Source organism: Hermetia illucens, chromosome 3 (assembly GCF_905115235.1).
Source record: "Hermetia illucens chromosome 3, iHerIll2.2.curated.20191125, whole genome shotgun sequence".
Classification (NCBI taxonomy): Eukaryota; Metazoa; Arthropoda; class Insecta; order Diptera; family Stratiomyidae; genus Hermetia; species Hermetia illucens.
This window is the reverse complement of record NC_051851.1, coordinates 168571390-168595378: the sequence shown is the minus strand read 5'-3', so window position 1 is coordinate 168595378 and position 23989 is coordinate 168571390. Positions and strand designations below refer to the sequence as shown.

The 23989-nt window shown below is 41.7% G+C and overlaps 1 protein-coding gene across 5 annotated transcripts in view; it reads left to right on the top strand.

The window, feature by feature from the left end:
• The window catches only part of LOC119653080 (limbic system-associated membrane protein), a 74586-nt gene extending 68374 nt beyond the window's left edge, over positions 1-6212 (top strand). For all 5 annotated transcript variants that reach the window (XM_038057573.1, XM_038057572.1, XM_038057571.1 and 2 more), the window contains exon 11: positions 5735-6212. In XM_038057573.1, coding sequence (XP_037913501.1) covers positions 5735-5856 — 122 coding nt within the window. In that variant the 3' untranslated portion in view covers positions 5857-6212. The remainder of the gene's footprint in view (positions 1-5734) is intronic.
• The last annotated feature ends 17777 nt before the right edge of the window (positions 6213-23989 follow it).

The following is a 23989-nucleotide window of genomic DNA, read 5'->3' as shown; positions in this document are numbered from 1 at the left end:
TTCAATGATGTTTGGTTTGTTACAAAAGGATATTCAACACAGTGCCGGTGATTTAACCATAAAATCGCAGCTCTCGGGTTGCGGAGTAGAAAGTTTTCCATGGACATTGGTAAAATATAATAAGCGACAGTAAATGCTACTCAATACTTCGATAGCAATGTGATGCGTCTCGAATTTGGCCACTAATATGCAATAAAGACAAAGCTTTCAAGGAGCCGCCATCACCTAATTGTTGATGCCTAAACGTCGTCAGCGATACGGCGAGTGACGTCACCGAGGTGGCCGACCCCGACCCCCTAGCTAGCATTACCTCTAGGTGAGAGCCAACCGCAATTGACTGGTACACGTCGGGACAGATTGGGAGTCCTCAGACTGTCGACAGCTTCCTGAGAACGTCTGTGGTTCCAGTTGTAACGTATATCAGAAGCCAGCCCCTTCGGGACCCTTGCCGAGTAGTCTGCATTGAATCGGTATTAATAGACCGCGTTGCCCCGAGCGACCGCGTCCGTAAGTTCCGCGATCAGCAAAGCGTAGGTGAGGCCACTGGGAACTCGGGTAGAGACTTTGCCCCCGAGACCTGACTATTGTGCCCCTGCTCCCTTGGACACGATGCGTTGGTCCCCATGGGAATTCAGATAAAAAAGAAGCTCAAAAAATCGACCAAATATCAGAGAAGGAGGACGAGCCGATTGCTTTTAAGTACATCAAAAAGTATGACACCCACCGCAACGTTCTACGAAAAAGGCAACGAGAGCTGACACCGAGGCATCCAAATAAAGAGAACACTTTAGAAAGTGGTGCGGCTGCAGTGTCTCAGTTCCAGGAAAACGCCCGTTTAAATTCGCCACACCTGTGTAGGTGGATTCGGACATGAATCGAGTGATGATCCTCGGATACCCGGTATCCAGCCAATTTCTAAAAATTATACATGTGATTAATATTATTATGTACAATTATTAATTTTATTTATACGGGTATAGGTATGGAGAATATTTTGAAGCCTAGATGACATAATCATCGACACAATACTTCTTTTCAAATATTTTTCTGTTTCTGCGAACGGGTCCTTGCAGAAACTGAACCTATTCGGACTCCCGGAATCCTTCCATTTGCAACCAATGTTAATGGCTTTGAAAAATAAAAGTCGAGACCTTTAATTTAAAATCCCACATGACTACATTCGATGAAAAAAATGTTCCACCCCCTCCCTGTGGAAGGTATCCGAACGCCCCCTTAGACTCAACTATGTTAATTGTTGCGTGCGAGGGGTTAACAAAGTCCCACCTTTTAACCAAATTTCTTATCAATAGGAGTAACCGTTTCTGAGAAAATCTGTGATAAAAACATAGATACACAGGCAGACGGACAGATGGACAGGCAGACAGTGAACCAATTTTAATTAGGTTTTGCTTGACATTAAACCTCAAAAACGGGGTAACTTAACTACTGGACCTCATCTCCATCTACAGGCGAATATGGACAGCGGAAGACGTGTGAAAGGCGGAAACAGTCAAATTTCCTGCTGAGAACTTTAAGCACGAAACGGGACGAAAATAGGCCACTGTAAACCGAACTAGGGGGAAAGAGGAGGACGCGTCTGAAGGAGGCTTTATCCAAGTAGTTTTCTAGGCCCAGAAAAAAATAGCCAAAGAAGGACAAAAGGAAATAACACGCTACGTCGTCGTAGACCCGTCTGCCCAGAGAGAAGAAGCTACGAATAGGAAACCAATTACGGAAAAGGCGAAGAAATTAAGAAGGACTAGACCCTCGGCTGACGAAAGACAAGCCATTTGCAGAAATCCTCCCTGAAGTCAGCTACAAGATGGAACCCAAAAACAATGGAGCATAAGTATCTTCAATACAGAAGGGTGTCATTGAACTTAGCCCAAAGACAATAGCAAGAGTACGTTCCGCGAAGTGGTCAAGGTGCTACTAGGCGAGAAAGCTCTCATTTCTAGTCTAGTCGCCTGAAATTCAAAATCTTGACTGCCACACAGAATTAATCGAAGTGGTGGAGGCAATAAAGTGGTCCCAAGCAAATTAGAGCATGCTAAACGTAAAAACCACCAGAAACTGGATTGAACTCGAAAAGTCTCGAAAAGCACGATAGACTCGTGATCTATTCGTGCTGGTGGACTAGAACCTTGGCGCAGTGGCGAATTTTTTAAATTTTCACCACCTTCGATTTATTTTGAAGCGTGGGTCTGGGCTCTATGAATTTTCAGATTTTTTGGCTTGATGGTTTCCGAGAATGGGTCCGCGAAATTATCACTTCATTACCCCGCAATGCCTACCCACTCTACCTTTGCAACCAATGTCAAAACTAAGGTGTATGTGTGTATGCTTATGTGCATGCCTCCGTATGCCTTCCTCAGTCCCCTTATTGCAGAATCTTGGAAGCCAAGTGGTCCGAACTGCTTTTTTAAGGCGACGCGGATATCCTCCTTGGTCGTGATTTCATCAATGTTGTTACATTGTATAACAATCTCCTGCTTTCTGGCCCGTTCTTGTGCTTCTTCCCCTAAGGACTTCTCCACCTTGCCGAGGAAATTTTCCACCGTTTTGCCCAGAGACTTCATCAGCTTCAACATCAAATCTCCTTTTTGAGAGCGTCTGATTCGGCTGACGCTTTCTCCAAAGTCCATCAGCTCAGGATTGGAGTTGACCTTCCTGAAGCCCCCGGTACTGGGGTTCCGAGTCCCATTGTTGAAGTTCGGAAAAGGAAAGAGAGGCTCCCAAGCACTCCTTTTGCAATGGCCTGACTCTAGCTGGAGCCGGGCTACAGACATTTGGTAAACATTTTTTTAAGGACCTCAAAGAGATCTCTGGTGGTAGAGCGGGGGAAACGGTATCCTTCATAAATGTTGCGGGATGGCTCTGAAAAACTAAGACACCTAGATTCTGCTCCTTTTCTCTCTTCCACAGAAGTTATTTTCTGAGGAGTTTCTGGCGGCAAATCTGCACACCACAGCGTTAACTGGGTCCCTTTGAATGTCCATTTCTATTCACTTACCTGTAAGATTTAATTACGTCAGTTCTGAAAGAAAACAACGAAGATACAGTAAGAAACGGAGTTGCTAACAAGTCGGGAAACCGGAAGCTAGACACTTCAGGTATGAAAGGTTTCGTGTATTTCTTTTATAAAGAGATTTGAGTGTGCATTTGTCCTATTAGCATGTAGCACGTAAAATATGCATATATTATGTGGAAATTTCCACTTTCAAGTGATATTGATATCCATAGTCTAGAATTTGCAGAGAAGCTACAGCTTTGACCTAGTATAACTTTGTTAATAATAGTGCGATTTTCACTAAATTTGCCTGCTGCAAAATTTTCTGATTCTAGGGTGAACTTAAGGGGGGTTTTCCTGTTAATTACTAAACATTATACTAATGTACTATTATTAACTCTATTTGAACAGGTATCGGTATGATCTTTTTCTAGTTTTTCGGTTGGGTAGTTTCTGAAAATGGGTTCGTTAAAAAAATTATCACTTTTAACCTGCCGTACTCCAAACCTTTCCAATAAATGTCAAAACTAAGGCCGGCTTCGAAAAGTACTGACCGTGACCTATAATTTGATACCCCACATGACTTTATTTGATGAAAAAAAATTTACATCCCCCTTTTGCATATATGGGGACCCCCCTTAAATTCCACGTGAAAGGATGTAACTGACTATATGCGTGTTCGTTCACAGTACCCTCCTTTCTACCAAATTTAGTGCCAATCGCTACAACCGTCTCCGAGAAAAATTCGTGTGACGGACAGACAGACCAGCAGACAGACAGACAGACGGAGGAAAAAACAGAAGCGGTCCTCATCACGAAGCGTCGAAAGAGAAACTACGCCTGTATAAGAATCGGGAATCATATCATCACTTCCAAGCCGACCATCAAACACAAGGGAGTGGTGATAGACAGGAAGCTCAATTATAAGCAATACGTGGAGTATGTTTGCGATAGATCGTCCACTGCTAGTATGGCCCTGGCCAGGATGATGCCGAACATGGGAGGGCCACGGCATACCTCTAGGTTGCTTATAGCCAGGGTGATGACCTCAATCATGCTCTATGCGACCCCAGTTTTGAGGGAGGCGTTGCGGATGTCAGTTAACACTAACAAACTGAGTGCAGTCTACAGAAGGACAGCCCTGACGGTATGCTCTGCCTTCAGGACTATCTCAGATGATGCAGCATTCGTCATCTCAGGAATGATGCCGATTGACATCTTGGCAGATGAGATGGCGAGTATATACCATGTGAAGCCAATCTCTCCCTTATTGCAGACGAAGAACGCTGAGAGGGAGAGATCCATAAATAGACGGCAAGAGCGGTGGGAACTCTCGGGAAAGGGTTGGTAGACTCACAAGCTCATTCTTCCCATCAAGGAGTGGTTGGAGAGACGACACGGTGAGATTAATTATAATTTTCACCTAGTTTCTCACGGGGCATGGAGGATATCGCCAATACCTGCACAGGTTTAAATTGGAGACCTCACCCGACTGTTCAAATTGCGATGGAGTCCCAGAGAACCCAGAGCATATATTCTTTCACTGTCCGAGATTTGTGGAAGAAAGGAAACTCTAGGAGAGGTGCTGGTACTAGAAAATCTGGTGGCGAAAATGCTAGCAAAACGAGAGAATTGGGATGCGGCCAATTGCATGATCGCATCTATTCAAGGTAAATTGCGAAAGGCAGAGGAGAGGAGAAAAGCGCGGTCGCGTGCGCCGCCCAGAAGGAAGGTGACTAAGCTGAGCTGTATAATCTCCAGAATATGCCAGTGAAGTCAAGGCAAATGTACTAGCGACACTCGAGCCCTCGCAATGATAGCAATATGATCGGAGTTCCAAGCGTAAGATGGTCATTCCGATCGACAGTCAAGCAAGGGTAATAGCCTTGTACTCAGTGGTGTCATCCTAGGTAGTCTAAGCTACACGCCCAAAGTCAGCTTCCATTGGATTTTCGGCCATATGAACATATGTATATGGGAATAAGCAGGCAGACGGATTGGCTAGGCGGGGTTTTGCTCTTTACATAGGCAGGTGCATATGTAAAGGGTGAAATGTACTCGCATTACGTGACTGCCGCTGATTTCATAAGGCACTACGAAACCTGATCACTAGAGCTCTTGCACCAAACCCGGGCAAAAGCGTGTAGGATTATGGCGTTTTGCCCCGAGTTCTGGACTATAAGGACCATGACGCCAGACTTGATATATCCTGCAAGTCGCATTGTTGAAGCTGGGAAGAGGAGAGCGAGAAACCCTCAGGCACTTCTTTTGGGATGGTCCAGCTCTAACTAGGGCAGGCTAGTGACATTAAGTAAAAAATTCTTTGTGGAGATCTTCAGTTATAGAGCGGAGACACTGATATCCTTCATAAGTGCTACATGCTGGCTCTGAAAATCTGGACGGGCTAGATTCTGTTCATCGCGTCGTCCTCCAGAAGTTTATGCGCCAAAAATGTGCACCACAGCGTTAATTTAGCTCCTGGGAGTTGCCATTTTTATCTGCCAACCTGTAAGATTTAACTATATGCTGTCAGTTCTGGAAGAGAACAATGAACATACGCTAATAATCGAAGTTGCTAAAAAGGACTTCAAGGAGGTGGACATTGCGTAGATTCAGAACCCATTTTCAAAATTCAAAATTCAAATTTCAAAATTTAATTGTTGATTTAATTGACCATCTATTAAAACGTATCAAGATGTTTTTAACATTTTTTTATCATTCTAGATGTAATGCTCGCAGAAAATGATGACAGCTTGTATGATGCATCTTCATCTCGACGGCTTGGATTTAAGGATGTCTACCTTCAAGTGATGGCACTTGTAGCATCGTACTTCATAGTGATTTGACCAAATGCATTATAAATCGATCATCACATAGTAATAAAATTAAGCTAGTTTATATTAGGGTAAAATATTTGTCCTTAGGGAGGATCAAGAAATAATGAAATATTGAAGATTTTTATAAAAGTAATTTAATTAAAGTGGTTTAACTGGCTAAGTTGTCTACAGTTTGCTAATAATTGCATGAAGTGTCGCTTCTTTAAGTCTCCTGCAATATCAAAAAATCAAATAAATTTTGCAAATTAAATTTAATATTTCCATTTGATCTTTTATATTCAATATATTATAACATTATTTACAAATAAATATCTAAATACTAAAATTTGTTATTAGTAAAAATAAGTTTCATGCCACAATTAAAATAGGCAAAAGATAAGATAATTTCAAGGATTTATTATATTTTTTACATACTTTTAAAGAAGAGTCCAAAATACAGCACAGGAAGGACCCCGTCGTTTGGTTGAGATAGCTTTTACTTTATCTAAGATAAATATATAAAATGAATAAAAACAAAACAATATAAAATTAACAAACTCTGTAAATACATATGTAGGCATGCGAGAAACATAAATAATATCATAAATTATGTATCGTAGCCTCAATGCATGATGCATGTCAATGTTTGTATATTTACTAGCGTAAGCTAGGGCTTAGCTTTAGGCTAAATTTACAATAAATTAACTGAGATGATAAAATATTCATAGAATCATGAATCGAATAATTGAGAACTAGTTGGCAAGACGATGAATATAGTTCAGGCGTGTTGAATATAAAGTGCATGTATGACATTAACATGTTGCATATATGGTACATAACGGCAAGCATTCTGATAGGAATTAATCTTCTGTATAAATTGAGGAAGCACTAAATGCAAATTGATGTAATTATGTATGCATTACTATTCAACTTATAAATTAATTGGGAAAGTCCCCTGTATATTACTAATATGATTGAAATTTCCTTTGATATAGGATATTGAATGGTTTCTAATTGAAATTTTAGTTGAAATTATCTTAACAATTGGATTTAGATAGAAAAATAATTTAAATGCTATAAGTGATCATAAGCGTATGTAGTTATTCTGCTAATTGGTTTTTATCGATATTTTTATCTACATATTGATAATTTGCTTTCATTCGGGTGCTTCCTTGGGGTTGGATGGACCCCTCGAAGCAGAATAAAATTTGTAGATTTAAAGCCGAAATTGCATGAAATATATACACTTACAACTAGCAAATAAACAGAAGAGTACAAACAAAAATTAGAATATAAAAAGGTAGCACAAATATGGATTCAAAATAACAATTGTTGCGCGATGTATCCATTCGCATATATACCGATTGGAGCCATAATTCTAATATTTCAAATTAATCAGTTTCAATTTTATCATATTTTATCTTATATTTTTTAGTAATACCCATCGTCCGTGTTAAAGTAATGAACAAACTATAGTAAAGCGTAACGTATTCGTTGCTTTAACATGGTGACAGCAATGTTTACTTCTATTGTACAATAGACGCATAGATTTCGATTGAACTTGTGGAGGGAATATTTGATTTTCCGTTGGATATTGTTCAATTACAAATGAAATATTGCCTCTCAGTAAATCGGTTGGATCTAAATTTACATTTCCCTGCATAAAATGTGGGCAACTGGAAAATTTTAAAGATTGTTCTTTAGAAATTAAACTTTACAAATTCGGCGCCCAATGTGGGTTGCGTTTAGTTATGAATTTTTATACGTAAATGTTATTGCTTCAGAACGTCATCTCATAAAATTCCAATGGGTTTACCAGATAAAAGCTCATATTTAGTGCAGGCATACCTCAACTTATCACATTAATAGGTTCTATGAAAGTTCGTTATAAGTCCAAAATGTGATACATGCTCGTGTGCATGGGGTAAAGAAGAGTAGAATTCTTCGTTAATTGTCGCTTGTTGCTTATGAAGTACCAAAACTAACATTATGCATATAGCACCTATTAAGAACCACTTCAAAACGCATACAAAATGTAAACGTTTTTAAGGTTTTGTGTAAAACAAAACATTATCAAAATCGATTCGTTGTCCGTCTGTCTGTCTGTCACACGCACTTTTCTCCAAAACTGCTAAACGGATCCGAACGAAATTTGGTGGACAGATGGGAATCCCACGCATACAGCGAGTGACATATACATGCTCGTGTGCACAGGTATCGATTAGTACTTTCCGAAACTGACATTAGTTTTGGCGTGAATTGCAACGTGCACGGATAAGGGGTCAAAATCTACGCACTTTAAATGAGACAGGGCCCGAAAAATCCACAAAAATTAGGGTGGTGTGCTTGGGTAAAATCTAGGCCTCAAAAGATGCGCTATTCCGATATCTGCTCAAATAAACTTACTAGTAATATATTACCAAAAAAAAACCCTTAAATTCATCCTAGAACTACTAGAGGACCATATTTCGCATACGCACGCAAAATTTCATGCAAATCTAGCCATTAACGCCATAAGTTATAGCAGTTCAAACTTACCAATTTCGCGCGAATTTCCTGCTTCTAAAGCCATGCAAATAAGATGCTGACGTCATTATTAACGAGAATAATTGACGTTCGCGTGAAATATTAGAGTCACAGTTATGAAGAATCTACTTCTACCTAGCCCTTTTTAAGGTTTTATGCAAAACACTTATGTGAAATTTAAGCCTCCGATATCTGCTTAAATAAACTTACTAATAGTATGTTACCAGCTTTTAGAAATTAACTGGAAAACTCTCCTTAAGCTCCGAGAAGATAGTCTCATGAATACGCACGCCAAGTTTCATGGAAATCCGACTATTAGTATCAAAGTTATAGCAGTTCAAACTTATCAATTTCGTGCGAACTTGCCGCATCCTAAGCCTGAATGGCTAATAAATAATATGCTGATATCATAATTGACGAGAATAATTGACATATAATATATTAAGATTCCATTTATGAAGAATCTACTTCTCCTCAGCCCTTTTATGTATCTGTTATAGGTTAAATTCTTCGCATTTGCTAGTAATATTAAACTCAGAGTGTGAGGCGTATGAGGTTGACTATTATCAATACAGGGCTTTCCATAAAATGGTTTATTTAAGTCGTTTTCTAAAAAATAGAGGGCAATGACGTTTTTAGCTATGTGACACGGAGCTGTCATGCACTCATCGCTTCTCACATCTTCTTCTTTTTCTTCAGCCTTTGTCCTTTCACAAGGACATTTTATCAAATGCCTGATCTGGCTGCAATCGCGAGGCTTTTAAATGCCCATCCAGCGTATCAAGCCACCGTTGTCCCCGGCGACTTTTTGGTCCCTTACCATTGAATTCAATGTTCAGATCAATATTGGTAAGTGAATTCTCGTTTGCGTGAGTTACGTGACCATACCATCGAAGATCCCTTCCTCGGAGTTTCTCCACGATCGGTGCAACCCCATATCGATCGCGGATATATTCATTTCAGATGTAATCAAAACGTGTCACGTCACAAGTCCAATGCAACATCTTCCTCTACATTACAGCAAAACGCCGTTGATTGCCTTTTGTAACCTGCCAACACTCAGAACTATACAGAGCGGCAGACGGACGACATTGCAGTAAATTCTAGATTTGAGACGTTCGTTGATATGTCGATCACAAAGAACACCAGCTCTGGAACGCTGCTTCATCCAGGTTGCGTTAATGCGTCAAGCAAATTGATAACGCTGCTGCTCAAAGAATTCCATAAGTGTTTTTTGCTTTCTCAGCATCACTACAGACTCGTACTTTATTTTCCTTTAGAACAAAGTTGTGGGCTTTGTATTTGCCCGTTAACCTGTTGATATTTTCGGACATATCAACGCCAGGCTTAATGTCTGCAAGTTTGCGGGTCAATTCCGCCTACGGAAAGTCGTCACCATATTACGGATTAGCGTACTGAGACAGTAAATCCGGGAGATTAATGCTTTATATTCTGCATTGATCTTATTCCCGTGTTCGTGAAATTTGCGTTCCAAATCTGCCTAACTTTCAAGTGGAGCATTATCTCATGTGGAAGAGAATTGAACTTAAACTCATCGACTTTTATCAACTTAGATTTCATGCATGTAGCAGTGTCAATAGCGTCAGACGTGAAGTAAATAGCCTAGTCGATTCCTTTGTCCGACAGATTACACGTATTTGTGAGCTTTTTGAAGTTGAGTTTTGGTGCTAACTCAGCTCTGAGTTTATCCCAGTCAGTGCGGGTGAAAGACCTAATTGTGGCCATCACTCTCTTTTTCAGAGAAGAAGGTGAGGACAGCCTAAAATTGACCGCGAAGTGGTCGGACATGTCTGGTAAGGTATCACATGATATAACTTGAAAGCTTTGCTTCATTACCATAGACAGAAGGAAGTAGTCTATTATAGATTGACTACTAGGTCTGAACGGCACTCCGGCAAGACCATTACGAGATTGGTTGGCGAGAAAGGGTCATGGATCCATTTGAGCAGGATTTTCCCATTACATTTAATAGCCGTGTCGCCCCAGTGAGTGTGCCTAGAGTTGAAGTCGCCTCCAAAGACAAAGTAATTAGATTTGAACAGGAGATCGCTCAAGACTTTTAAGTCACGGCCCAGTTCCTTATTTTTTGATTGGCATCTTATGTAAACGGAGATTATGAGAATCCACTTACTATCTCCCGTTTTAATAAAAGCCGCGGCAGCGGAACAAGTTAGCAGGTTGTCTATGACGACCTCCTCGAATTCATAATCCTGTTTGGTTAATAGGGCGGCGCCGGTGTTGTTGTCGTCCCGGATGGTACTACATCCGATGAAGTTCACGTTATGCCTACTTTTAAGATGAGTTTCCGAAAGGCAATAAATGTCTGCTTTCAGAAAGTCGTCCAACACCTGGGCAGTGGCATGTTGGGCGTGAGACACAAGGGACGCGGAGTTAAAAGTAATGATATTTAACTCCATAGACTAAGGATGAGTCTAATGGCAGCGAATTATCGTTGCTCGTTTGTGGTGCTTGAAGCAAGAGCTCCAACCCATTCAGGGAATGCAGCAGATTGGTTTGGGGGCGACGGTATTGTTGGAAGTGAAGGTGTAGGAGTCACCCGGGGCAGCGAGTTTTCGGGGGTTGGGCGTAAGATAAGCCTGGTTTGGTAAAACTTTGCGACAGTTCTGGTACTGCCTGTTTGGTCTGCTGTACTTCTTTAGTTTTGCGGGCTTTGGCAGCCTCTTTTCGAGTCAGCATATCTTTGTATGCCGGTCATCCGTGGTAGTTGGCGGGATGTTCGACTTTGTCGCAGTTGCAGCAATGGGGCAACTCCGTTGTGGGGAGGGGCGGTAGGTTGGCCACTGATCAGATTTATGGTTTCGGGTGTTCTGCTTTGAGCTCCGCAAGGATTCCCGTACTATCGGTTTCCTCGAATAATGAGGAACTGCGTTTTCAGGAATTGAAGAGTACTGGTGGTGGCGCTGAAATCTTGCTCTTTGATAAGAGCGAAGATTTTGCCGTGATCCTCGATCGATTCGGTGAAAATGAGGGTCTTATCCGCCCTCGTATTCTTTAGCGTTGTTTTTATCCCTTTTGCCTTAAGAGACCTTAGCAATAGAGGGACGTTTGGTGAGTATCCGGTAATTAATGGTATTTTATGTTTTTTGGGGTTCTGGGCGGAGGTTGGGGTGATATTGGCCTGGGGAGTGCTTCCAGTAATCTTAGCACTTTTTGCATTAACCGTAGTTTTTCTCGGCTTTCGCCTTGTGACGAAGTTGAACTGGTAATTGTCCTCCGATATTGCTGGCTTCAATGTTGCTGGCTTTCATGTTCCTGGTTTCTACTACTACGGCTTTGGCGAGAGCAGATACACATCCCACGATGTCGTCCACTTCAATCGGTTGTCTGGTTTGCTCCGTTTGTTGTTGCAGGTTTTCCTTTTCCTACCGTTTTTGTCTTTCCGCCCTGAACTCTGCACGCAGTTCAGCAGTCTCCTCCTTTAGCATACTGATGATTTCGAGCAAGTTTGCTCGAGTCTCGTCAGAGGGGCCCCCTTTCTTCGCCCTCTTGGCGGACATCTCCTTGTTTTTCCTTTGCTGCTGCTGCTACCCGCAGTCCTCTTGATTTTCACCTGTGGAGAAAACAAAAAAATAAAGTCAGTCGGCAAAATAAATATTGAGAAAGAAATTTTTGTTCTGCTTGTCCGTCTCAGCTGACTGCCGATCGAAATCGGTTCGAAATGCTCCAGACATTGAAGATGAAGTATCTTTTCTTTACTGCTTGCCTCTGGGATGCCACGTCCAATTGTGACTGCTATCCCGACTGAACTGTGATGTCGGCGCCAGTAATTAGAAGAAATATTTTAACTTGAACATATTATACACATTGCCTCCAATCTCCTTTTATCTAAGCGGACGAACTCCGAAAATGAAAGTGTGTAGAGTTAAAAATATGTTTGCATATAGCAAATCAAAGAAAAGACGTGTTAACTCGAAGCATTCTCCTTAATTTTTCGAGTGTTATAAGACAAAAATGATATAAGTCGAAGTGTTATAAGTCGAGGTATACCTGCATACAATGAGAGAAACATCTCTCTATTGCCGCATTTTCTGAGATGAAAAAAGAAAATATTATCCTTTTTAGTTAATTTTCCCAAAATTCCTTTTCAGTCATATTTTATCAGATGTATATAGACAAAAATATACTTTTTATGCTGCATTTCCTCTTAATTAGAATTAGAAAATACTTTCCAACTCTCATTTCAAGACAGTATTGTAAATTTCCAAAGAGAAATTGTAATTAAACAAAATACTCTGTCAAAGTATTGAAAATAGGAAACAAAAATAACAAAATTAGCTTCAATATTCATACGAGTAATATATTTTATTAAAACCATGATAGAATTACGTTTCTTAGAATAATATAATAAAACTTATAATCAACGCCAGTGCCATGAGCCGCTAGTATTATTACTTAATATCTTTGCATAGTGAAAAATTGAAAAAGAGAAATTTAGCTAACGAAATTGAGAAAGTAAATTATATTGAACATATCATGACGAACAAAGAACAAACAAGCAAAATATCCAAATATATGTACGTAAGATTGTATACATACATATATATAAATTACTGAAGCAAAAATATGCATAAACACTAGAGTGAAAATAATTCATATTGAAATAAATGATTGTAAATTATTGATACAAATTAAATCAGCATTTTATTTGCTTTGGAAAAAAGATACTTAGAATTTTATGTATCTCCATTGCAAGGACGGATGGTTTGAATATGTACTATCTGTACCTGGGAGCTTTCCACATAAGTTTCGTTCAGTTTGGACAGTTACCACTAGGATATGTTAACTGTTATACTGCAGGGATTTAGTTTAGAAGGGAGAACATCCCCATCTTTACAAACAGTTTCTCTTTTGTACTGTACACGAACTTCGGATTCTAAAGCTCGCTTGGATACCATTCCCATCCGTCTATCTTTTTATTCTAAATTTTCCCTCAAAGATCCTTAGCTTAAATACATATTTTGATTTTAAATCTAAAGGATATGTAGCTTTTTCCTTTTATTAGAACTAAAAACTCTCCGAGCTAATTACTCGCTTGAATTATACAACCTTGAATTGGTTCCAGTTTCAATATTTTCTGCTTCTGTATTTTGGTTTCAAATATTATGCTCTGAGCGCTTCCGTATAACAAATGTTACTTCCAAACTATCAGAATGGATTCGTATCTATCAGGTTTAGAAAACGTCGTCACTACTTAGATGCTGACAAAATCGGATCTTTTAAAATTCAACTTTACAATTTTGGCGCCCAATGTGGGCTACCTGTTGCAGGAAATGATGTACACATGTAATTTTCAAGTCATCTAATTCTGTTCTAGATAACTCTGATGATTAGAAACGGTAATAATGCAAATAATTCCTTATGGCGCTTCCTTTATTAAATTCATGAAGCATCACCACTTCGCTGTCAATCTATTCTTCTCAAATAATGATTTGGGTAACCCTTGTACACACTTCTCAGCACCAGTTCCGCCATATTTCAAAATTAAATAAATTTTTAACTCTGATACCACGATGTAATTATGGTGGCACTCTCAGATGTACGCACTGATAAGGTGATATGCCATCCTTCCATGACTGTCGCCAAAAACTTTATTAGCTTCGGATCAATGCAACACAGATGTAGGACATCGATTCTACTATGTAGGCTGCTATCGAAAGCCTTGCCATAATTGATATAACAACTACAGAAGTTTCTTAAACCTCTAGTTGCTTGTCCTACAGCTACCGAGTCGATAAGGAGTTGCTCTTTGCAACCCCTTGGCCTGACTCTGTAGCCCTTCTGCTCCTCAGACAGAATATTGTTGGTCTCGAGGTTGGTAAGCGGTCTTGTGTCTGCGGGGTCCTGCACCGTGTCCTTTTTTGGAACAAGGTAAGTAACTCCCGCAGTGTGGAAGGGTGGACACTTCTTCGGTCGAATAATGACCTGATTTATGCTATGTGCAACCGACTGTGTGCACGGGTATATTTCTTGTACCAGAAATTCTACACCCGATCCAGATCAGTTCCCCTCCAGTTTTTCGAGTTGTTTACGGTTCGTCGAACTTCCTCTTTTATAACATCTGCTAAATTCATGCTAGTCGTAGTGACATAGTGGGAGCCTTCGGCAGTAATCGACTCAGCATGCTCAGCATGGTGAGCGGGTATCCCCTAAAGTCCACTACAATATTCTTTCGCTTCCGTCGCCGAAAACTGCACTGTTTAGACGCTCTGTTGGAATTCGTGGAGTCATCTGAAAGAATTGAGCTGGTTCCTCACATGCGTTGCATTCTGAATATCTCTAATTTAAGTTTATACTTTAATGTGTCCAGAATTTCAACTACGGGTGTCTCAAAGGGGATGGCATAGTTCCTGCGAAGCCTCCGCATTTTATTTCTCACCCATCTCCTGGCATCGCTAGTGTTGACTTGAATCAGCCTAGCAATGTCCTGCCTTAGTGAGTCCCACCAACGTTTCAGACGAATTTTCTCTACTCTTCGGTCACTCGGTCTTCTGGCCGTCAATTTGACAGCTACAATTGCAACACAATGCACAAGTGATTGTAGTTGCAACAGCAACATATCAGCATACAGCCGAGATGCAATCTCATCATTAATTTAAGATAGAATTCTCGGAGTTGCTGGAGATGCATAGAGCATGGGAATACCTGATTCATGCAAAGGATCCATTTCCAAGAATTGTATGGACTCTCTTTGGGATTCGTCCCGAACCTCAGCGGTGATGTCAGATGGACGGTGGAGAAGAATGCTTCCGCGAGTACTAAAACTGTTGCCTGCAATGCGCTGTGTTGTTGATGCCCAAGCCTCTGCGCCCATCGACTCTTCGTGGCCAGTTTCCTTGATGACCTCAAGTCGAACACGCTCTTTGATGATGGCCGGGGATTGCGACGCTGCGAGTAACAAAGTAGTACTGGTCTGCTGGTGATGCATAGAGCCCATATTGGTGCAAAATTTCAGGAATCTGAGATGAATTTAAAGGGAGTTCACAGTAAATTTTCTAAATGTGATTATATACTACAATGACTTTAATTTGAACAGATATCACAAAGGAGAATATTCTTATGCCTAAACACAATGTGCTCGAATCATCATATTTTCTCTCAAATTTTCAATTGAGTAATTTCTGAGAACGGGTCCATTAAGTAATTGATCTTTCTGCATCGGTCCCTACCAAACTTCGTTTCTGAGAAAAATGCGTGTGACAGACAGACAGGCTGACACAGAGACGGACAGACGGACAGTGAATCGATTTTTATAAGGTTTTGCATTCAACGAAACTTAAAAATAGGTATAACTCCCGATGGGTGTTCCAGTGGGTCTTAAATACTGGCCAGATCCTTCTCCTCTTTGCCATTAGCCTTTGGCACATTCACAACCGGGTCGGCTCGTCGTGATCGATAGAATCCTTTTATTTTATCGAAGGTCTGACCTAAATGTAGTCATGAGGCCTTCAAATCGCCATTCAGCGTATTAAGCCACCACTGTTTCGACCGAGTGTGCTGTTCAGATCAATATTAGCAAGTGAATTCTCTTTAGCGTGAATTATATAGCCATACAATGGAAGACACCTCTCTCGAAATTTTTCCACGATCCGTGCAACCTTATATAGATGGCGGATATCCTCATCTCGGATGTAGTCAAGGCGTGTGGCGTGGCTCAGTAGTTAGAACACTAAGCTGTCTCGGCGGAAGGCCGCGGTTCAAATATCGCTGGTGGCAGAGGAATTTCGTCTCATGACTGGACGTCATGCCTGAGCTGCAAAAGAGGACCTGATTCACATGCGCGTAATAATCCCGGGCTAGCACAATACTGACCATATTGCCTCCTACATGATACTGTAATCTTGTAGTTTACCATTATGGTCTTAAATGAAGTGCTCCAACAAACTTCTACGCCCTGATCCAATTGGATTGTCGCACCAACGATTATTATTATTGTTTAGAATTGTGCTGGATACCGGGGGGGGGGGGGGATACCACCACACTACAGATGCATAAGCAGACATCACCATAATGATAGCGCACAGATAGCACACTAATATATGAGATCTCGAGCCAAAGGTTCGCCTACATATTGGTTTTCATTTAGTGAATGCAAACTTAGCGTCTTCAAGCAAATGTGACGCTTAATAAATCTCTCCAGACATTTCAGCGAAAATGATGTTAAGTTGATTGAGGTGAGGCAGTATCTGATGAGTTGCCTCTGGCCTGGACGAAACCGCAAGTCATAAATTTTGCAACTTGGGTACTTGCCCAAGGATAAGCGTTTCGTGGACCAAAACCGCGAAACATGTTGCTTTCCAACTAGCTGACTAAACAACCTATTCCGAGTACTTGGTTTACTGGAAACCGGTCACTGTCCAAAGCATTTCCTGTAACGCTATTACATTAGTCCTATATTGGGACAGGGGAAATTTCTCCGCGGTAATATATGAACTTGGTGAGGTCTCGAAAATTCTCGTGTCACCCGCGATTTTACTTTTAATAATCATCGGCGGATTCAAAGTCAATGACTTCCTGTTATTCGGAGAGTTAAGATCAACAGATTCCATATTTATGTTTTGGGTACCCATAGTGTCGCAATAAACTATTATAGGCTCCTCCACCACAACAAGCTTATCGTGGGAGAGAAGATCTCGATAAGGTTAACTGTTGCCTCTTCCACCTGTGAGCTCGGTTTGCTGTTCGTCTGACCCTCCTTTTACCGTACTTCGATTAATTCTTCTTACGGAGTCTGCGCTTTCTTGATCGTACACTTCTGGACGATCTAATCTTTCGTCACTGCATAATGACATAGTTGCGCACTGCGTCAACAATTTTAACTTGAAATGTTGGATGAAGTCGTATGGTTCGCTTCGTCACAGTGTTGACTGGTGATCCTGAGCTATTCCTGCTCAATGTCTATCAGAACTTGCCTATCAGTGTCTTCTACTCGGACTTTCTACTACGTGTCCTGCTTTTATGAAGTCCGCCATGAATACTTTACAAATTCCCTAAGGTATCACCACTGATCAACAGTTTCTCCGATTGGGTAAAACAGATTGAAGCATTTTGCTGGAAGCTGCACAAAATTTAAATATTAGTTAAGAAATGCATCTGTTTCCTTGGCAGTGGATCCTCCATACTTTCCTTGCATATCTAAAGATACTGGGGTCTGATCTACCCAGGATGCAACAGAGATTCTCTACGGAGTCAGCTACTCAGTAACTTTGTTTAAAGATAACCTACAGCCACTGCCTCTACTCTGAACATTTACGAGCGCAGCTACTTCGGATTTCTGAACTTTTGTGAATAGCTCTCTTTGAACAAAGTTATTGGGTAGCTGACGTAGTGAAACTATGTTGCGACCTGGATGGATCAGGATGCATCCTTATATTTGTAAGCTTTCACAGTCTGCCTTGAGCAAAAAGATAACGAGCCTCATCTAGTATTGCTAGATTTTAGGTGCCGCGAAGGATTAGGTCACATAGGTTCAATAGTCTGGAGGATAGAATCCGTTATTTTAAAAGGTATAGTACTGGCGTTTGGTTTGAAGAGGGTTAGCCTTCCGCATTTGCTATAGTCATCATTTAAACCATGGAACCACTGTAGGTTTGGACTGAAGATAGTCTCGAAACCCTAACCAGGGTCGTGGCAAACACCACAAAGCAATAGATGCTGGATTTCATTTGTCATTTGTCATTAGCCTAAATGCCATTGAATACATGAGGATCAGGAGTACTTATATTTCACCAAATGTACCAAGGATCATATTGAAAGGAACAATACCAGCGAAAAGAATACGGAAAAATGCAATCTTCTCATGAAAAAAAGAACAAAAATAAAATAGCTCCTTCCGTTCCTCTGGTTGGCTCCTTATAATAAGAAAAAGTGTGCTAATCTCGTTTACCTTCTAGTCCTTAAAACTTTTCCATCCCCATTTTCCTAAAAATCAATTGTACCACTTGCTTCACTTAAAATTTATAGCCGCCGAAAGCAAGCTGCCCTGAAAAAACTATGAAAATGTGGCGAAACAAGGATGCCACTTAATAACCGATTCTCGAAAAAGGAATTTTATTCCAGGCAATTTCCTCAAAGTTGTTTTAAAAGCTATGCTCGTCCTTTCTGGACCATTCTCATAGAGACTGCAAGCAAGCAGGTAACTTCCGAAGCCTAGGAGGAGAGCCACTCGTTCAGATTTCATGGGGATTAGTTTTTCTTGAAAGTAGACGTAGACAACCACGGGATGCACTTTTTGAAGTGAACACTGCAAAATGTACGTGCAAGGATTCAACCGAGAGTTTTGCTCTAGGGGAGAAGCAGGGCTGCAGGATGCACTGTTGTTTATGGAAGCAGCCCCGAGAACACACGACGCGATACAATATGTTGCCTTTGGGACTTAGCTTCCTTCCGAGACGATAGAAAGGGCCGTAATCTTTTAATAAGGATTGTGGTTTGATCCTGGATTGGACGGTTGCTACAAAGAAAAAATATCCATCGATAAATGAGCTTATAAAGGTAAAAGGAGTTGGTGGGTTACAAAGAGTAGAAAGTGCATTTATTCAGGGCAAGGATTCTTGGAACCATGTGGCAGCACTAGGCTCAGAAAGGAAGCATCAACCAACATCGGCAGCCTCGGGGCCGAGAGTTTAGTTTAGCAGGATATTGGGCCGAAAAATTCCACAAAAATGGGTAAAGCATGCACGTGTTCATCAATGTTTGGACTCGCCAGGGAAGGGGGTTGTTTGGATCTGAATATTCCATTCTCATAGGTAATATGAATGTGGTAGGTGAAACGACAAGGTGGCCTCACCTACCCCCGGGCTATGTAAATACCGTTTTCAAGCAAATTAATTAAAGTAGTTTTGAACGAGTTGTATAGGTTTCGGAAACTTACAGTTTCCCTTCGAGTGCAGATTTTGTTTAGCCCCCGACTAGGCGATTCTATAACGTTTTTTTTACAACCCTCAGTGCAATGAGGGTGGAGTTGTTGATGGTTTGGTTTGTTTTACGGAGGTATTTTCTGTATTTGGCTTTGTGTATGCGCTGGTAATTGTTTGGAAAAATCTCAAGTTTTTCAAGGATGCAATTGTATGAAACCAGAAGTTGAGGGAAAAGTTGAAGGATAAAGTTTTGGAAAATGAAAGGAATGGCGTTGGGTTGAAGTTGTTTGATGTGGTTTCACGGATAAACTGTTAAAATAAACTAGTTAAGCGGACTTTGTTGGTAGGTTTTTGTTCGATTGGTGATTATTGTTCGTTGCATGGGTGAGTGATAGATTTGATTTTATGATAAACTAAGAACCCATGGCTCCAGGATATTGGCGAGTAAAACTACATGTCTTATAAAAAATCAATTAAAATAGGTAAAACTTCAGCCGCTAAAGGTAATGTGTTCTTTTGCTTGAAAGTTAACTGATGTTTGTTGCGATAAAAAGCTCCTGGAAGTCACTTGGATTAATTCGATTTGATATCCCTTGGGATGAAGTGCATCAAAATTGACCAAGCAAACGGCCGGTGGCTCAAGGTCAACTTTTAAAAAGCCACGTTTCATACAAACTGAATTATCTTATATAAGATATCTAACAACACGGCTAATACTCCCTCTTCTATGTTCCTTTATCACAAGTGGAAAAATGCCTATCAAGTATTGGCCTCACCAGGTTCAGAAAAAATGTACGCTGCCAGTACCACTGAATTGGTCGATCCCACATAGACGCCATCATTGGCGTTTTGCTGAAATGAATTTCAACTCGCGCCACGACTTCACAAGAAACTTGCACTTCTTCTCCACTATCCTGCGTCATGCAATTCTATTGTGACCTATTCGATGCACTTAATGGGAAAGTCTTGGTGGTCAACAATAAATTTGTCGCTCTTCTTTTTCAAGTGACCAAACTATTGCCATTTTCTCCTTCTCAACGGCCGCTTCAACGGGCATCAATGTAATCTCGCCATCTAAGATGCTTTTGCTTGGTTCTACATATCGTGTGTCGGCGACTGCGGCTAACAATGCTGGCGCCATACCTAAATTGCTTCGGACGACTAATCCTCCCCCACCTCCCCTTTGTCTGCATTCATTATTTTATTGCAACTATAAAATATTGCACCAGCCTCAAAGTGCTCCAAGTCAAACTATGTCTAACAATCGATTTCCATCCGAATAACCGAGTCCCCTAATCGGCATCGGCTATCCTACGCAACTCTGATGATCATTCTACTGTCGCTGTATCAGCGCCTCCGCGTTCTCCCTCCAGCGCCTCATTGATGCCTGTCATCGCTGAACCGCGAGTCACACCTGGCGTCACCCCGATCTTATGCCGTTCCAGCGAGCCCTTGTTGAACGTGGCCTCACCAAGGAAACAACTATTCGTAATGAGGCTATTCCACAACTTCCGATGATATTCCGGGATACATCAAAATCAAGGTCCACTCAACTGCGTCACCTCTCTCGCATGTGAAGCTGACGAAGGATAGCTTTGATGCTACCGCCCAATCTTCTATTTGACCGCGAGGGGTCTTCATCAAGCCTTATCAGATGATCCAGGGCAGAGACAAATCGTCAGACGCTGCCTCATCTCTGCCCTGGGAGCAGCGTGATGAATTATATAAAGGAGCACTTTACACCTGCGAGACCCTTCGGTCCCGCCGCTCCCAAGGACCAAAAAAAAAGGGAGTAAGTTGCTCTCCATTTGGTCCGGTCCGGTATTAAGTTGATGCGGTCTTTGGACCCCACAATTCTCAAAAAATATCTGCTTTAGGATTTAAATATCATGTTCTCTGCCCTAGTGAAACCTGGTTAGATGACAGGATTCTATATTCCAAACTCCTCGAAGGTTATTTTGTTCTTCGTTTGGGACAAAGAATGCGCTGTACTTGGCAAGTTAATCCTCGGAGGTGCCCTGATAGCTATTTAGTCCCCTTTCGTCCTCCTCTTACGCCTACGATTCTATCACGGTAGGAGTCATAACACTCAACCTATGCTCCTTTATAATATCTTATGTATTTTTATTTTTTATTGAAAATCCCGCATTCGCCCCCCTTGACTCCTCTGTTAACTATTCACAATTATGTTGTAATTTATTCCGTCGCTACTTTTCCTAAGTCTTCGTTCTTTCTCCTTCCCTCCTACTAATGGATGCATCCTGCTTCGTATCTCCTACCTACCCCTCTCCTGGTAGAGTGCTTCATTGGCAAGCTTGATGCCAATGGCAGCCCTGGTCACGACCGTCTTCCTAATCTCTTTTTGCCTAAATTTGGTCGGTCCATTTCGTTTTCTCCGTTCCATTATTTTCAAAAGCCTCGAAGAGAACCATTTTCCTAGCCAGTGAAAAGTGGATCTCAACTATCATTCCTCATGTTCCAAACTCTTCAAAAGATGTGTTAACGACTGAATGTCCGCCCACCTTGGCCTTCTTATAGTGGAAGAGCAACAAGTTTCAAACGTAAGTCCACTGCCTTCAACCTGTTCGACTTCATCAACCTCACAGCCAAATTTTTAGTTTCACATGGGCGCATTTTGCACGTCAAGGGTAATCACAGCAGAATATTTGCTAGTGCCACCCAGCCCTGCATTCTCAGCTAAGCCAGGGACCAGTTTGATGGCGTCGACGGTTGTTCCCGCATTGTCGGTTTGATAAGTCTCCCAGACTTTCTACAGTCAGGAGCAATCTGTTGTATGATATATTATTCACTCGAATATTTTCCCCATAGCATCCAATTGACATATAGGTCTGTAGGAAGCTGGTTCACCAGGAACCTTACCAGGTTTAGGCAACACTAACCTTTGTTTTTACCATGCCTCGGGAAAGATCCCATCCGCCAAACGTAATTCAATCATCTCTACGAATATGTCTGGCTTCGACTTAACGGCCAGCTTAAGGGCTTTGTTTGGTATGCTGTCGAGAGTGTTGTCCTCCAGCCTACCGCAAATTCTATCCTTCTTTCATCGTTGCTGGGGGTATTACAACCACATCTCAAACCATCTGTAGACTGTACCCCCTTGTGCTCTCCTGATGGAACATACCCTGGCTGATTTTCAATAGGAGATCGGGACATGTAATTTGTGGAGCTACTTGACCTCTGAATCTCCCCATCACAACCTTGTAGGCGCTTCCCCATGGGTCTATATCCGCCTCTGTGCACAGTTCCTTGAAGCGATCCCTCTTGCTTCGCTGTACAGTCAGCTTAAGGTTTATTGGGGCTTTCTTATAAGCTCGCTGTTTCACCTCATGGTCCATCCTAGCCATTGCTCTCTGAGCCGCTCGATTGGTCCGATGACACGACGACCGAAAATTTGACAATTCACTATTCCACCAGCAGTTGGGTCTTTTACTGGAGAAGATATAACGTCTCGGCATCGATAAGTCGCATGCCTTGCGATACACTCCGTGATATAGAGGGCTCTTACCTAGGGTGTACCTAGTATAGTGTCCTGGTCCAACGACACATCTATGAACGTTTGTTCGGCAATTGCTCTCGCAGGCCAACCTGCGCTTCTTCTCATTTTTGGTCGCGCAGATTTCCAACAACTTGACTTGCCCCTGAAATCGAAGACTATTGCTTGGTGATCACTATGGGTGTACTATTCACTGACGTTCCAGGATATATCGCGAGTTAGTGAAGGACTATCATAGGTCAGATCCAATCCACAATTGAATGGGACCCCCCTTTCCGGTAAGTAGTCGTTAGCCGATATGACATCTAATTGTGCGAAAGCCTCAAGAGAACTCGGGACACTTGTTGCTTCCGGCAATACGCCTGCTGTACACAACATCCATTTGGGATCCTTGTTACAATCCCGAGCAATGTGACCTGTTTCACCACAACTTCTGCATTGGTCGCACAAGACACACTTGAAGCAGCTCTTCAATTAAATTTGCTCCCAAAGGCGAGAGACTACCTAACGAATACGGACTTTTTCGACATCCAACAGCTTGGACGCTGCTTTCGTTGGCAGTCTGATGGTAACCGAGTGTGTTCCTCCATACGTCTTTTTAAGACTTACAATGGATGCCTCCTGCAAGTCGTGCAGCTTGAACTCCTCTGCTAAGGCAGTGTAGGATTTCGCCTTAGAAGTAACCTCATCTAGGTCCTTTCACTGTACAGCGATCTCATGCTTTTGAGCACGCACGGCAACGCTTCCCCAAGTAATTTTTGTTTTTTTTTTGCGGTAGGGTAGGGTAAGGCATTCACGCAGTGAGTGTTGGACTCCCGCAATGGTACGTTGTCGTACTACCAACTAAACACCTCCCATCGTCACCTTTACTCTCCTTCCTTAAGGAGCCTTCAAATCAGAGAATTCCTTTCACCAACGGGAGGGGAGAGGAGAAAGGGAACTGTCAGTTCGCGGAACCCCTTGCCATCCGTTTCTTCCACCAGCCGAGCTCTATCTTCTTATCGACGAGACAGACCCGAACGTAACGGGTAACACGGCTCCACCTGTCAGCACTCTTCAAGATCTCCTCAACAATATTATCTGGAGAGAGACCTCTTGTGTTTAAATAGAGATGCTGACAAATCCCATCCCACCTTGCACAAAAAAAGTGTGATGGGCGTCGTCCACAACTCCATGGCAAACTCCGGAGATCGTACCTTTCCAATCTTGTGCAGGTAAAACTAAA